The sequence below is a fragment of the Oreochromis aureus genome, linkage group 7, assembly GCF_013358895.1.
Source record: "Oreochromis aureus strain Israel breed Guangdong linkage group 7, ZZ_aureus, whole genome shotgun sequence".
Taxonomy (NCBI): Eukaryota; Metazoa; Chordata; class Actinopteri; order Cichliformes; family Cichlidae; genus Oreochromis; species Oreochromis aureus.
Window position 1 is genome coordinate 39,797,736 of NC_052948.1, and position 16,905 is coordinate 39,814,640.

The 16,905-nt window shown below is 39.5% G+C and overlaps 1 protein-coding gene across 2 annotated transcripts in view; it reads right to left on the reverse strand.

Moving 5' to 3' along the window:
- The window catches only part of LOC116312194 (tyrosine-protein kinase JAK2-like), a 38,166-nt gene that overhangs the window by 10,679 nt on the left and 10,582 nt on the right, over positions 1-16,905 (reverse strand). The window contains exons 2-9 of one of the 2 annotated variants that reach the window (XM_031729549.2): positions 12,138-12,409; positions 7,738-7,861; positions 7,482-7,602; positions 5,482-5,627; positions 2,358-2,652; positions 2,023-2,142; positions 355-512; positions 145-256 (exon numbers count right to left, since the gene is read on the reverse strand). In XM_031729549.2, coding sequence (XP_031585409.1) covers positions 145-256; positions 355-512; positions 2,023-2,142; positions 2,358-2,652; positions 5,482-5,627; positions 7,482-7,602; positions 7,738-7,861; positions 12,138-12,405 — 1,344 coding nt within the window. In that variant the 5' untranslated portion in view covers positions 12,406-12,409. Of the gene's footprint in view, positions 1-144; positions 257-354; positions 513-2,022; positions 2,143-2,357; positions 2,653-5,481; positions 5,632-7,481; positions 7,603-7,737; positions 7,862-12,137; positions 12,410-16,905 lie in introns of those variants that run through there. The other variant, XM_039615537.1, reaches the window with a different exon arrangement.

Genomic DNA, 16,905 nt, shown 5'->3' on the forward strand with positions numbered 1-16,905 from the left:
ATTTCATTGTAGTGACTTTAAACATCTTACTTCATATTTTATATCTGCTTGGATGTATGCAGTCATAGGCTGAAGAAGCGAATTATATTGCATAGCAGTAATGTGGGAAATCGAGTGTTCCCCACAAACATTAACACTACTTACCCCCACCACAAAAGACATGAAGTATTTATCATAATCCCTGGGGCTGCAGCGAAGCATGTACAGGCCTTGATGGTTACCAGAGCGCCGCAATTTACTGACTGTAAACTCCATCCTGCGATTAAAAGGGACAGAATGTTTTTTGCTGATTTCATGTGTCCATGACTGTGCATGTGGGACGTGATGCATGATATGCATGCGTGTGATACTCACGACACAGGGCCGTGGCAGTAGCTCTGAATGCACTCCAGAAGCCGTGGCGGCGCTACCTCTTTGCACAGGTAATGATGGGCATCGGCCACCAGCCTGTAGTATCCATCAATCAGTGACACGAATGACACGGCCACTGAGAGCGAGCGAAATTCCAGCTCCTTCATTGTGAGCCAATGCAGAGGGATACAGAAATACAGATGCAGGATTTTACTTATTTTGTGTGCTGGAAGCAACAAAGTATCTTATACATGAGCAAATGAGGACAACTTAACATCATTTAGTTGTGAGAGTTCAGCTCAGAGTCCCCAAGTTGATACTGCTACCATCTTGATCCATGATGGCTGCCACTGGTGACACGTGCCTGTTATCTGCTGCCAGTACTAAGCGTTCATTCAACTGTCTGAATACATACACTATATTTACTAAATAATCTAAGTAAATATAAGTGCATTACACCTACAGGAGCTGCTCAGCCATGAAAACCCATGCCACAAAGCTCCTGGTGCAGTGTTTATGCTGCCGTTAATGCCACAGGAGGTCTGGAACTCTAAAGATTTTGAGTCAGCAGAGCTGTGAGTACTCGGTGAGTCACCAAGTAACTTTATGTAGTCTGCCACTTGATAAATGAGTTGCTGTGGTTTCTAAAAGTTCCTACTTTGGAGTAATACTATCTGCAGCTGACTGTAGGAAAAAAGAAGAAGTTTCAGGAACTGACTTGTTGAAATGGTGGTACCTATTATGAATTCAGTGTCTTCTTTAGAATGGCCCATCCTTTCTTTCACAAATGTTTGTAAAGGCAGACTGCATGGTGAGGTGCTTGATTTTATACACCTGTATCAATTGAACTAAAAATACCTGTATTCAAAGATTAAGAAGAGTAGACATGTTTTGCCCACAGAGCATATCTATTGAACTGCTGAGCATCTATCATGATAACTGATGTTGAGGCCGTTAAACTGATGTGGAGATGCAGAATAAACTTCAAACTGGTAGGAAAACAATTTATTTTTCCACAGTGTGTCTTTTGTCCTGTCTCTCTCACCCCTAACAGGTCGGAGCAGATGTCTGCCCCTCCATGAGCCTGGTTTTGCTGGAGGTTTCTTCCTGTTAAAAGGGAATGTTTCCTTCGCCCTGGAACCAAGCGCTTGCTCATAGATGGATGTTTGATTGCTGGAGTTTCTCTGTATTATTTTAGGGTGTGGGGATCCTGCTTCATTGGATTTAATTTAATTCCATATTTTCTTAACTAAAACCAAATTAGGTCTTATGTTTAGATGTTATGTTTAGCTAGTTGTTGGTCTGTTGTGTCGGCTCCTAAGATTTCTGGTGGTGTCATGGTTTCATTATGTGGGGCATCTGGAGGAGGAGGATGTGTACTGTGAATTTAAGTCATGTTGGCCCATTGAAACTATTTATCTTCATATCCTTAAATACTTCATTCAAATGAATAAAGAACAGATGTTGCCCTTTCAAAAATTCAATGCTGTGACACGCCACTTGAGGACATGTGGTTCTTAAAAAGAACATTCCTCCATCTGTCCACAAAAGGCAACATGGTCAACAGACAGTACTGAAAGTTAAATAGTTTTAAACCAAAGTGAACTGTAATTTAAATTTCTCAGTAACAGCAGAGAATGACCAATAACACAGCAGAAGTGTTTACTATACCATGATCTGGTTATCCTGTTTGGTGAGTGTAACTATGCGGCTCTCTGCAGATCCTTCCTTATTGCCTTGTTTGATACTGATGTCAATCACCTCTGGAAAATCACAGTATGTCTGCAGCTCCTACACACACACACACACACACACAACACACACACACACACACACACACACACACACACACACACACACACACACACACACAACACACACACACACACACACAAGAACAGTTAAAAATAGTTATTTGTATTCTTTTTTTTTAAATCAATGCACACAAGCATCAATGATAAGACACACCCATGACAGCAACACACTTGTAATAAATTTGTTCTCACCTCCTCTGCTCTGTCCTCCTCTTTCCCTTTAGACCACTGGATGCCCTTATTTCCCGTGACAATGATGGTAACCTCATTTGAGGAGGTGTCTGTGACTTGGAAGCGCTCGGAGTAGAGCGAGGGCAACAGCATCTCAAGGCTCATTAAGTATTTGAGCTTGAGGTTACACACAGTGGCCTTGCATTCACTGAACTGCTGGATGAACTTCCTGAAGCGATAGCGGATTCTCTTCCGAGTCAAAATGTTATATTCCTGGATGCGGCTTCGCATGGACACTGGGAGGAAGGACTTGTAGCTAAAAAAAAGAGAGGTCATTCAGGAGGATCTGTCTAAAATCTTTACAAATAATTCATCCTAATGATTAGTCAGGCAGAAATATATATATACATATATATATGATGTACATATCAAATATGGACCCTGTGATCAAGCCTAGTACAGATGAAATATTTTCAACTGAAACTTTATTTTCCATACAGGTATTTTATTTAACTGCATGAACACCGTGTCTGTCACACTACTCTGATATTGTTATTCATAAGCTATACCACATACACCAGCACAGGAAATAGCATTTCTAATTATTTAGGTCAAAAAGTTTGCAGCATATGCAAGGGACTGAATTTCCCTTGAATTGCAGTTATTTCTACATCATGCAATAAGCTCAGTTGGTTCTGTCCGTGATCTTATCCAGATTCTTATTGGCTGCAGCTAAAGTGCAGCAAATTCGATCTACTTCTTTGATAAACTCTCCTGATTGCACCTCATACATGTATCCCTCACTAAAGTTTAAAGCACTCAGTCCCTTTTTTTATTTTTAACAAATGAATACCATATTTTACAGTTTTCCACAAGGGTTGCATAGCCACAGGTCTAAGGAGAGGTTGATCGGTCTCCCCAACCACCTATTCCAGGTATTCTAGTGGAACACTAGCCTAGATATATAACCTTTCCAGGAAGTTCTGGGTGCAACCAAGGTCTTTTTTCCTGTTGCACATTCTAGTCGAATGACCTAAGCAGATAACTGAACCTTACCTCACATGCTCTTTGGCTGTAAATTCTGTCCATAAAGATTATGAACCGGTGATAAAAAGCAGCCCTGGCAGTTCAATACCCCCAGGGAATTAGTCTGAATTACTCCAAGCTCTCACTACAGTAAAAGTGAACAGCATGCAGCAACAGACCCAATAACCCATACTCGTTAAGAAATCTGGATAGGATACCGCCTTCGAATGCCTTCTCTAAATCCACAGATTACATGTATACTAGTTGAGCAAAATACCAGCAATCCTTGATTATCCTTAAGATGATGATGGCCCAGTCCTGTGTCCCATGACGAGGACGAAGGTGGCAGAGGGCAACCAACTATTTTTTTGGGCCCGTGTTAATTACCCTCTGTGCAGACTTCCTGTTCTCAGTCGTGGCCCCTGCATACTAAACACCCATACAATAGGAGAGCACAATCTCCACTAAGGAGCTGTAAAAGGCCAGCAGCAGCTTTCGGTCCGGGTTATTATTCCTCGTGACACGGAGGAAGTGCAGCTGCTGTTAGGCCTTCTTTACCAGGTTGTGAGTCCAGGTGAGATCAGCTGAGATGTGGGTGCCCAGAAACCTGTAGGTGGAGACAGATTCCACCTGTTCTCTGTTTATAATAAGAGTGGACCTGTCTGTGCCTCCTGAAGTCTATTTTGAGTTCTTTTGTTTAACCCTCTCAGGCTCAAATTAAGTTTTAGTTGCTAATGCACAACCAAGTCCTACAGTGGTACTTCTGAGTAAAAGAAACTCATAAAATATGTATGTGGGGTAATCAGGTTGTTAGTGTTTTAACTGTTGCAAATCTGCAACGCCTGCCTTGAGAGGGTTAAGGATGTTCAGCTTCAGGTTTCTGAGCACCAGCAGGACAAGTTCTCTACCTCAACCCTGTACGCTGTCTCATCTCCATCGGCGATGAGACCAACTATGGTGGTGTCATACTTGACCATGACGTTGGTTGTTTGGGTTGGTGTACAGTCATGTGTTTACAGGCCGTACAGTAGGGGCTAAGAAACGCAGCACTACAAGGATCAAACCAGGCAAAGAAGGTGTTGAGCTCCGCTGCAACTTTGAAACTGCTGTCAGGGGTTGGGGGGCTCTGGCCTTTACAGTTGGTGAGGGCTTGGATGCCTCTCTACACCTGGCAGAGGTTGTTGTCTGTGAAGACGCCCTCTATCCTTCCTTACTTCTATCCTCCTCTTGTAGGCCTCCTTGGTCTGTTTGATGCCATTCCTCAGGATGGCTCTGGCAGGTTGGTTCTGGCCAGGTACGGGGTGTAATAAACCTTTAGGTCGAGCACAGCCTAAAAAGCACCACCGTAGTTTGCCAATCCAAGGACACTGTTGCCAACTTCCATGCAATGTTGCACAGGCAAGTTAACCACTAAAGCCCCACAATGTCTAAAACCTTAAGCAACTTGAAAAAAATCCCCTCCACTCCAGTGGATAGTATTTTTTCATTTTACAGGAAATGTATTTTTCCATTTTCATTTTCATTTCCTTTTTTTTAATTATTCTATTTCTTAACACGGCTTGATTACATCATTATCTGCAACACTTAAGGAAAGGCTTTTCCTTCACACACTAACAGATCTTCAGGCTCCAACTTTAAATGTTTAGGATTTTTTTTTTGCAGAAGATTAGTTTAGATGTCTTTAAGTTAGAGCAATGTCATCCTTCATGGCAAAACATTGAAATTCCCTATGCCACCAGGGTCATGCCCTTTGATGAAAACTCTTTTTTCAGTTGGGCCTAAAACCAACTCCTTCAGGACTTCCTGGGGTTTCTGGGGTCAACTGCCTTGAAGCAGTACCTGTAAGTGTAAAACATGACATTTCCTGTTCCCACTAGGTGTGACCTGTCAAATATTGCAAAATGTGCAAAATTTCATGGAAGATCTGAAAAAGGTGATCAAAGACATAAAATAATAATAAATAATAAATGGAGCAGATACAACAGGGCATTCACACTTCGTGTCCTCAGGCCCTAAAAAAAACAATCCAGGAAGTCTTAATGGGTTAGTAAAACTATAAAAGACTGCTAAAATTTTGTTTTTGAGCAGATTGGAAAATAAGAAACAGACGGCAAGCTACCTTTTGTCATTGTAGATGTCCACTGCTGATTGCCCCCTCTCTTTGGCGAGCCTCATCATGTCCAGCACGGCCATGCCCAGACACTCCTCCTGCGCTTCATGGCTAACTGGAATATCAACCCAGCCATTCAGAAAGTCACTACGCCACTGACAAAAGAAAATGAACAAAAGGAAACTGATGAATGATACACACAAAAAAAAGTAAGTATGACTAAAGCTAAAACTTAATCAGATTAGGAGCAGCAGGGTAAACAGAAACCAAGTACCATATTTTCCGCACTATAAGGTGCACTTAAATCCTTTAGTTTTCTAAAAAATCGACAGTGCGCCTTATGTATGAATTCTGGTTGTGCTTACTGACCTCGAACCGATTTTAAGTGCTGCACGGCGCTCAAAAATCTGTCAAAACATGTTTTAGTATGACTTTGGAAAGCTACGAAGCCGCACCGCTTGATGGATTGTCGGAGCATTACTGCTACCGTAGTCAGGAGCTTTGCAAAGTAATCTGGGTCCAAAACTCTGTTCGCTTCAGGTCCTAAAGTCAAATGAACACTGCAGCATCACTGAGAGTTAAACTGTCTAAATGAAGACAGGTGAGGGTTCCCGATGGTTAGAGACAAATGCAATCGCATGGCAGGATGCTATAAACGGATCAAACTTCAGTCAGGAGAACAACTGAGATAAGCACAATACGAGGTTAGTTATTAATATACTGCAACAACATGGGAATAGAGCAGCTGCGAGAGAATTCAACATTAATGAATCACTGGTACGGAAGTGGAGGAAGCAAGAAGAATGAGTTGAGTAAAGTTTGACTCATCTGATTGTTTTGTTTTGCTTAATGCGCCTTATTTATGAAAACAGACCTGTTCATCCACAGTGCGCCTTATAATCCGGTGCGCTTTATGGTCCGAAAAAAACGGTATCTTTTAAAGAGAGCAGCTATTTTAATGTTAATATAAAGAATGATTATAATTTCTTCCATAGCATCAGTTAAAAATCGGAGGAGGATATGGAGGATGCATATCGTAAAGACCCCATAATATAATGCTGTGATGTACTATGACATCAACACAGCTCTACAGACATTTATATTATTACTTCCAGAATGTTTGACTAAACTCAAAAAAAGAGAGATTCAGCATTAATGAGAAGTCAAAACAGGAAACAAAATTGTGCCCATTTAAAAAATGTTTTCTCATCTTTTCCAACTGTTTCAGCATCTTCCCATGTACCAGACCTACAAAATTACCCATGCTTCAAGAACTGCCACCAATGTGTGCTAAAGAGAGAAACCCAACAATCCAATGATCCCCTGTGAGCAAGTGTTTGGTGACAGAGGGAAGGAAAAACTCCCTTTTAGCAGGAACAGATCTCCAACAGAAGCAGGCTTAGGGAGGGGCAGCCTCAATGACAGAAAATGCACAAATTTAATGCACAACTCTTTTTATCCATTATTTCATCAGCAAACAACTACGTGGCTGAATTATTGCAGAAGTCCACCAAAACAAACTCGTCTGTTTTGCCGCACAGCTCAGGGTGTCAATGTGGCAATGGTGATAAAAACAAAACTCAACAGACAATGCCTGCAAGTGAGGTTAGCACAAACATGACAAGATAAAAAAAAAAAAGTAACAGAAGCTATTTTAAAAACATGCACACAAAAACATTTGTGTGCATGCACACACATAAACAAAAACCCGGACCTGTTCCCCATTTTGTGCTTCTTGAACACTCTCACTACCCCACTTCCTGTTTTCTTAATTTGTACCAAACAATGGGCTGACATGACAGACAGACTGGCAGCCAGTCAGAGAGACAGAGAAACAAGCACATTTTATCTCCCACCCAACAGTGCTCAAAAAAAAGAGAAAGAAACCACATGCGCAGACGATAAAGAAAGGGTGAAGGCATTAAACAGACCCTGCAGACTCTATGGCTCTACAAAAACAAAATGACTGTCTTACTGTTCTTTATGAGGTATAAAGCGTTAAGACTAACCTGAAAAAACTGGTAAGCCATGACACAGTCATCCATCACAGGGCTTTCCATCCCTTTAGACAAACCATAGCGATGAGCGTATGATGAATTGTTGCTGTTGTACCAGCCAGGAAAATAGTATCTGGACAAGAGGGGTGATCATGGAAAAGAAGAGAAAAGAGAAAAAGAGAGGAAAAAACGTTGAAAAATCTGAAACAGATTAAGAAATCAGAAAAATCAGAAATCAGAAAAAAAACTAAAAAGTACAACTGTCTACCTGATTCTGAAGTGCAGTTTCTCACAGGATGAGTGGTCCACTTTAAAGACATGATTTGGGGCGAACCATGTCCGGTCACTTTCCCTCATTAGGCCAAACAAGCTGCAGAACACTGGACAAATCCCTGGAAAAAGAATAAATATACATATTGTTTTAAATGAATTCATTCATTTAAATGTTTAAGGTGCTGTTAGTTTAACTCTGTTAGCAGTTATTTTCCAATCATTTCGTCCTACAGTGTCTAACATCATCCCGTGTTTAAAAGTCACTTCAGTAAACACTTAATTGCACAGATCAATAACCAGTTCCTAAATATAAAAAAAACTATTTCACTAAACAAACTGCTGATATTTAGACATTTATTTTTTTTTTTTTACACATGCAGGATGCTTTGTGGCATCACTGCAGACTGCAAACAACTGCATTAAGATGCTCAACAACAACCAAATATTCTCTTTGTAGTGTCTCTTTAGTTACCGCTGGTTGATATGCTTCCCCCCACATTGAAAGTCAGCGATTTCCCTGTGTGCTAGAAGTTTGATGATAATGATGATGATGCATATAGGCTAACAACGGATGGACAACTTCATATACATCTGTAGTAATTAGTATTTCTACAGTATTATGTAACAATGCTTGATAACCCATCATGTATTTATATTTTTGTAGGAAATGGTGAAATTAATTTGTTGAAACTTGTGTATATATACATGGAAATAGAGTATATAGGGCAAAAACAAAGTTTGTAAAATTCTAAAAAGCTCTAGTAAGGTCAGTATTTAGTACGACTACTGTGACTCTTAGACTTTCTTTTAATGTCTATAAGCATTCATTAAGAATATTTCTCCTGGGTTCTTCAAGGAAATCTAAAGCTTTTCTTTGGATGCTGGTTGCCTATTGTCCGAATCTCTGTCAAGACAATCCCATACTGCTTCAATGATGTTGAAGTGCGGGCTCTGTTTTGTTGGTACGTTGCCTGTTACGTGTGGATCCAACACTTGTTCATTACTTCGGTGCTTTTTTATGCTTGAATGATTCACAGGTCATTGTTAAGTGTCTTTAAAGAAAAAGAAAAGAAAAAGAAAACCTTCCTCTGAAAGTCGCCAACACTCCAAAGAAAAACTCAGAAAGACCTTCAGAAAGCTTGGCAAAGTATTGCTCAAAACGTTGGTAAAAATTATAACAAATCTGGCAAAATGGAAGCAAAATATTAAGAGAATAACACTGTATTTGGCACAATATTGTATTTTGTCACGTCCAACTAGTTCATCCTTCAATCTTGTTCATGTCTGGGCCCCGTGTAAAGAAAGCCTCTCCAGCTTTTCGTGGTAATGTACTGTGTAATGTTTAGAAGAACACAATGGACACCGGGACAGTGGCCTAGACTCTTAAACTTGAACTAGGAAAGCCGGTTAAGTTAAAATGAATGTTTTTGCCAAATCTGAAAATGTTTCCCTTGGATGTTCCTGAGATAGTGGATTCCTGACTGAGCTCCTTAGCATGATTGATGAACTTTATTCGTCTGGGTCAGGCCACGGCGGTCTACAATGCTGAGGCATAAAAAGTCCCATGAAGAAAACAACTGGTGTTTTATCAGTGTTCGAACTGAACTTACAGGGCATAAAATGTCATCACGCATGCGGAAGCCCTCACACATGTGAAGCAACAGCGTGAGGACAGAAGCGCTGCCGAGGAGGAAATGGGCTCAACCACAACAAGGGAAGTAAAGTCAAAGTGCTAACAAGCTTAATGTACAGGCAACTCCTACCTTGTGATATGTATTACAATCAAAACAGTATAAAAAGTTCAAGTGCACTGAAGACTAAACTACTGCAGTTTTACAATTTAAGATATTTGTACTGTATGTTAGATTTAATAACTTTGTATGCTTTTTTTAGAAACTGAACAATGAAGCAGAACATCCTTGCATCTTACTTTTTAACTTCTTTCTATGTGAGGACTAAAAGGAAGAAATTGTACTAGGGATGACTGCAAAGAAGGAGGGTATAATTAACTTCAGTCTGGTAGCAAGATGTCCTGCCCTACCCATTTAAATGAACATCAATGATTCTCTAATAAATAATATCCTAGTATCAAACTACTCAGCTTATTCAGCTAAATTCAACTGCAATTAACCAACAAAAGAAACAGTTTAAGAGACAGTCAGAAGGTAAAGTACAAGTTTAAGAATCGACAAAGAGGCAGAAAGGAGACAATGAAATAAAAACTATAAAAAGTAGGGAAATATAAATAGAGCTCATGGTAAAAAGACTTCATTCAACCGTTCCAGAAGGAAGGGTGCACATAGGGGAAAATAGACACACAGTGAGACAACTTCCTGATCTGAGTTTTCTAGAAGGAGAAGATGACAAAGTGGCCTGACTATCTTAGTTCTGTTTTCACAACTAAAAACTGGCCTACGCAATCTAATTCTGATCTTACTTTAAAAGACAATTTAAGGAACTTCAATGCTCCTTTACAGCTTTTCTTAATTGAGGGGATTAAACCACCTCTTTAAAATATTTGGTGGAGAGGGCTGTACTGATTTAGTTTCACAAGAACACAAACAGTCAGTTGTGTGAACTTTGTTGGGTTTTTAACCCTAGAACACTATCGCTATAAATAGTAACACAATCACTAATGCCGGGTGATTTTTACCCGATATAATATAACCAATAAAAAGTAATCAAATATATCAAAATATGACAACACATGACAAATTAGAGTGGTCTTCTTTTACTTTCAACTGTGCCATGTCTAACAAAATGAAAAAAAAACCTCCTAAAACAAAATAATGACTCTGGAAAGCTGGTCTTTGGTCCACCCATTCCTGGGAAATTTGAGACTTCCCTGGTGAAGGCACAGGCTCCTCGACACGCAAACAGCTGCAGGAGAGAGAAATCATGTACATGTATTTTCCCGGGTGTAAATCACCCGGCGATAGTGTTCTAGGGTTAATGTGCTGTGTGTGGGAGGATATTATTTGAGCCTGTGTTTCAGCTTGGCCATTACTCTGATCTGATTGGGAATGTTTTGGATTTTTTTTGTGACTGATGGCTGCCAGGAGGTCGCTCACCAGTCTTGAGGCCTGCGTAATTAGGGCTTAGGTTTTTTAAAAGTACAAAGTTAGTGTTAAGTACAAATTCTGACAGTTCAAGTTACCATTTTCACAAGTCTACCACAATTATGCACAATCATCTGAGAGTAGTTTGGGAATGTAGAAATCTTTAATTTAGAGTCAAATAATTTCTTGTCAGAATGGAGTTAAAATTATTGCAAGTTCCCCTTCCTAGGAAATTCTGTTCAAAATGCAGTCTGCAAACCATCAGCTATAATCTGACAATGATTCAGCACATTATTGTTTTTTTGTCTGGCAGTTTTTGTGTTGGTTTTTCTTCAGGTTTTTTCTTGCATTTATAAAGAATAAATGAAAGATGAACAAAAAAGGTATGGTATTTAATGTCTACAACAAATGCACTGGAACACCAGACCAAACAAAAGTTAACAAATCAGATCACGGGCTCACATTGTTCTGGCAGGGCAGAAGGCAAAGAGTTATCATCTCAAAGCAGAAGTACTTCCAATTTAGAGCAATTTTAACCAAGAACAAATCATATTCAAAGAAAAAAGTTGTTTTTTCCCAAAAATGCAGCTCAGCTAATTTATTCAACTGCCTGAAAACACCCTAAAATTGATAAAGGCTACAGTGGTTGCTAATACGAATATCCAGCATCAACTCAGGTGCTGTACAGTGCATCAGCCTATTCATCCTGAAATAATGTAAATAACATCCATTATTCAGGTATAATGAATTCAGTGAAACAATATATTTTGCCATCTTCTGCAAATCTGCTTTAAATAACAGGAATGTGGCACAATGTAAAATTAAAAGCAGTGGCCTGCTGATTTAATACTTCACTAAGTTTAGCTGAATGAAAAGGACCCTTTTATTTTCATTGAAAGAGTTGTACACCATGAATGTGAAAGGAGTGCTGTTTTTATGCAACATTTCTAAGTGAAATTTGTAATCCAAAAATGTCTTGTTGGTTAAGGATGGTATTTCATTGCCAGAATCTTTGGATACAGAAGAACCTTTAGATTTCATTACTATAAACACTTAATTAAAACAATCCTTAACCATACTGTGACCTATTTACAGTTCAAGTGGCTTCTTATAGAAAGAAATGTGTTATAAAGACACCAGTCACCTTTTAAGAGGATTTCAGTGTGAATTTATGCACTGTTTGTAACGCAGTTAACATCTGTTGTTTTCTTTAAAACAATTTTTTTGTTAAGCTGAGGTTAGAAAATGGCTCAACCAAAGAATGTCAGATGTGTAAATGAAACTATATACTGCATGTGTGGGCAAACACGTGAACTGAAACACAGTTGTGACTCACCACACGCTTTCGCTGCAGAGATGCAAAGTTCCTCTGCTACGTACTCTCCAGGTGGAAATGTGAGGACAATTTCTGAATAACTTGCCCCGCCCTCTCCTCCCTCCTTCTTCTCGCAGTACTGGTAGACGCTCAGACAGGTGGCCTTCGTGTCTCGCTTCGGTCCAGTGGCCAAGTCGAGATTTGGCGGGAGGCCGTTCTGATTTTCTGTGGTGGGCGGGTCCATGTTTGTCAGCAGAATGCAGGCCATGTGCCGCTTAAAAATAGACATGCACCTGTCAGGTGAAAAAGAAGAGAAAAATGAGAAAGGAACAACTTAGAGTGAAATACAATGTTAAGGAGGCACTGCTGCAGAGAAGGATTTTAGGGTTGGTTTTTTTTGGTTATTCAAGCTTTGCTTTGCAGCAACTGCTAATAAATACTACTTTACAACTGGCCATTCAGTACATGTTGCATTGGATGGAACACTTTATGAATGAAGCGGCTTATGTAATACAACAACCTGAACAATCTTAATAAAAACAACACTGTCTCACTGTGCCTTATTTGAAAATATATCTATATACAACTCTATATATCTATATATATATCTATATACAGCCCATTGTTCCTAAATAGGCTGGTTTCAGTCATTATGCAAATGTACTGTTTATAAGATTTGGGGAAACCTGCAGTCAGCTGAGACTGAAGAAGTCACTTGGATGAGTGACGAAACGTTTCTCCCACAAAACACTACGTCCAGATGAACAGAATCAACTTTTGGAGATCTATATACAAGCAATACCTGTAGTCAGCATTGTGTGGTGTAGCTCAGCTAAAACGCCCTTTGCTTGCAGAGTTCTTGATTTAAGAAGAGCTCTGCAAGCACAAACTAGAAAAGCTAGAGTTAAATGTGAATAGAGCTGCACATTTAATTGTTGTTTATTAACTTTAACTTGCATTAACTCTAAAATAATGATAGCTGCTTCGATCAGCAAGTGAAGCATCATGAATGCAAAACACTGGTATGTGGAAGTCACAGGTATTTGGAATGATTCACTCAGAAGTCTCTGATTTCTGTCCATTTGTAACACCAGAACATTAGATAGACTGCAGAGCAATTCAGTGCTAGGTAGTTTCAGCTGCTCCCTTATTTCCCAGAGGGCTGGATCTGTATGTTTGATTTGAGACAGACTTCTAAGCCGGATGCCATTTCCAAAGCAGCCCTCCAATTTACTGCATCCGGGCTGTACTGAGGATACAGATATAAGCTTGTGGCCCACTGAGCCCGGGCTCAGGGGGGGTCACAATAATAAACCACTACGCCATGAAGGCAGTCCAGCGATCAATTCAGTAGAAAGACTTATTCTTGTTTTATAGCAACAGGAAAATGCTAAACAGACACACGTCTGTTTAGCATTTTCCTCCGGAGAGCCTTTGCTCTACACGATGGGCTCCATGGCTCACAATAAAATACTATTTTCTGTACTTTTTTTGTTTCAACTTCCAATAGTTCATTGACCCTTTTTTGCACATGTGGCTCCACTGCTCTGCAAAACAGCTGCTTTCAACAAGCATTCTCCATTTAGTGATAGCACCACTGGTTAGTCGGTCCACTGTTTTGGTTCAGACTATAACAATATACACTAAAATATGAAATTTGGTTCAGATATTCAAGGAGTCCCAAGATGCAATAACTTTCCTGTCATGCTACAAGCATGTGAAGGATAATTTTTGTTGTTTTCAGGTAAATACTGGAGGTGTGTATCACCAGATACCCCACAATACAATATTATCACAATGCTTCGCTGAAGACACAATGTTATTACCATTTATAACATTTTGAAACAATATTGCAATTTATCACCTTTTTTTTTGTATTTATCTCACTTCAGTTATTTTTTTTCTGCAAAATGAGATCACTAAGCACACCAACACTGTCAAACACAAATGTACACTGAAGAGCGAAGGTTGCAAGTCAGCCAGATAGACCTTTAACCTCCTAAGACCCGAACTCCTCCACAGCATGCATTTTTAATTTCTCTTTGATATTTGGTCCTATTGGGGCCCAATGAATGTAAAAACAAAGAATTACCAGATTTTTTTTTTTTACCTTATTTTTGTTTTTATGAAAAATCAGAGCCACATATGAGGATATTCGTTTAAAATTTTGATAGAACAGTAGCAGTATAATGTCCTCGTAAGTGGATATCAGGCCCTTGTAGAGCAAAATTGAGTATTTTGGTCTAAATAACCCAAAATGTGATGTCCACATATGTGGACGCCAGGTCCTAGGACAGGGGTGGGCAATCTCAGTCCACAAGGGCCGGTGTCCCTGCAGGTTTTAGATCTCACCTTGGGTCAACACACCTGAATCACATGATTAGTTCGTTACCAGGCCTCTGGAGAACTTCAGGACATGTTGAGGAGCTAATTTAGCCATTTAAATCAGCTGTGTTGGTTTGAGGACACATCTAAAACCTGCAGGGACACCGGCCCTCGTGGACTGAGATTGCCCACCCCTGTCCTAGGAGATTAAAGACATTTAGAAAGTCTTAATCACTTTCAACATATAACTTCTCCCCCGCTGATACAGCTTTTTCTAAGACTAATACCAATATTTGTTATTTGCCCTGGCCATAGAGCCCCTCTCTATTACACTCAAAACCTTGCCATCAATTGCAGGTATTCGTAGGATGGATAAAGAGCATAGAGTGTCCCTATATGCAGATGATCTGTTAATATATGTATCTGATCCCGTTTCATGTGTCCCCCATATCATCCACACCCTAAGCAGCTTTGGCTCCTTCTCTGGGTACAAACTGAACTTCAGTAAAAGCGAATGCTATCCTGTTAATGACCTGGCTCTTCAAATACAGAGCAGTGCTATACCTTTCAAAACAGTCAAAAACAGCTTTAAGTATTTATGCATAAATATAACAAGAGATTTGCACAATCTCTATGAAGAAAATTTCTGCCCACTACTTGAAAAGGTCAAATCGGACTTAAAGAAATGGAAGCCACCTCATCTATCGTTGGCAGGGAAGGTAAATTGTATAAAAATCAATGTACTCCCCAAGTTTCTTCATCTATTTCAGTGTATCCCACTTTACCTTCCAAAATCATTTTTTAAATCTATTGATAAAGCTTTGGTCTCATTTATATGGGATGGGAAAAAGCCTAGAGTACGGCTGGATTTGTTACAGAGGCCTAAAAACCTAGATGGCTTAGCCCTTCCAAATTTCAGCCATTACTACTGGGCCTCAAATGTTCAAAAAAATCATTTATTGGCTTCACACCCCAGATGAAGATTGGTGCCAAATTAAAGCAGCATCTTGCATTTCCACCTCCCTTAGAGCCTTGGTTACCTCCAGCCTTCCAATTTCCTCACGGCAGTACACCACCAGTCTTATAGTTATTAACACCCTCAAAATATGGGATCAATTTCGAAAGAACTTTGGGTTTAAAAATCTTTTCCATTTGAGCCCTAATCATAATAGTCATCTTTTCCCTCCCACTAGATTAGGCTCTGAATTTGCTCTTTGGCAGAGACGAGGCATCCACAATTTTTCTGACATGTACATAGACGGTGTCTTGGCAAGTTTTCAGGATTTATCACAAAAATTTGACCTCCCTCGGTCCAGCTTATTTAGACACTTTCAAGTTCGCCACTTCCTTCAGCATCATAACCCCAACTTTCCAAATATAACACCATTTACTGGTGTTGATAGATCTGCAAATCGATAATATCAACCCACTGATAAATCAGCCCTAGCTCAAAGCGTAATAGTTTTTAACAATATTTCACTGTGAGGATTGTCGACTCATCCTAGGATATCACAGCGTGCACACACAGACAGACAAGAAGTCTTCAGTGTAGTTTCTTGATTTAAACGTTAAACCTCTCTCCTTGGAAATTAGAGTCATCCCAACAGAAGAATAACAACTCTACACCCTCAACTATATTTAATGCCAACAACAACAAAACAGTGTCAAACAAAGGTGTTATTACTGACTTGTAAAAACAAAGAGGAAGCGCAACAATATTAAAACAAACATGACATTAAAAAACTGCACAAGTGCTGCAGAGAGATAGTAAACATGGATTTCATAAAAATTAATTAGAATGTCTTTCCCAACTTCGTGGGAAAGACACACTGATGAGAACGCTATCACATCACATCACTTAAATAAGTCAGTCCTATTAAATCAGCTGAATCAGTGGTACTTTTTAAGTGACTGCTGAAAACATTTTTATAGTTGAGCTTTCCGTTTTGGCAAAGCTTAATACTGTTACTTTTCAATTTTTTATCCAAAAAAAGTACTATACAAATAAAACTATGATAATATTTCTGGTAGGTATGCAGCATTACTGACTGAGATAAGCCTTCCTGTTTCAGATAAGCGCTGACCCCTGTCTGGCCATGGATATCTGCCTGGTTACAGAGGTCTTTAGAGCTGAGGACAAGTACTGAGTGTTCATTTGCTGCACAAACCTCAGACAAGAGAATTGTGTGTTTTCACAATACTTGAGTAGCCATGCTTTCAAAATGTTTTTGAAACTGTTGTTTAACGTTTAAATCTTTGATGACCTAAATTCAGTTAATGGGTACTTCCTATTTTATTACTGGGTCAAAGTATCGTGCCAGCAGGGGTGTAAGCAGCTCTGGATTAAACCAATTACTCCAATTAATGATACAGATTCAATTTATCAAACAACTGAACAAACGTTGTTTACTAGTGGTACTCGTATTCTGGCCACTGCCCTTCAGCACATTCAACATTTGTTTAG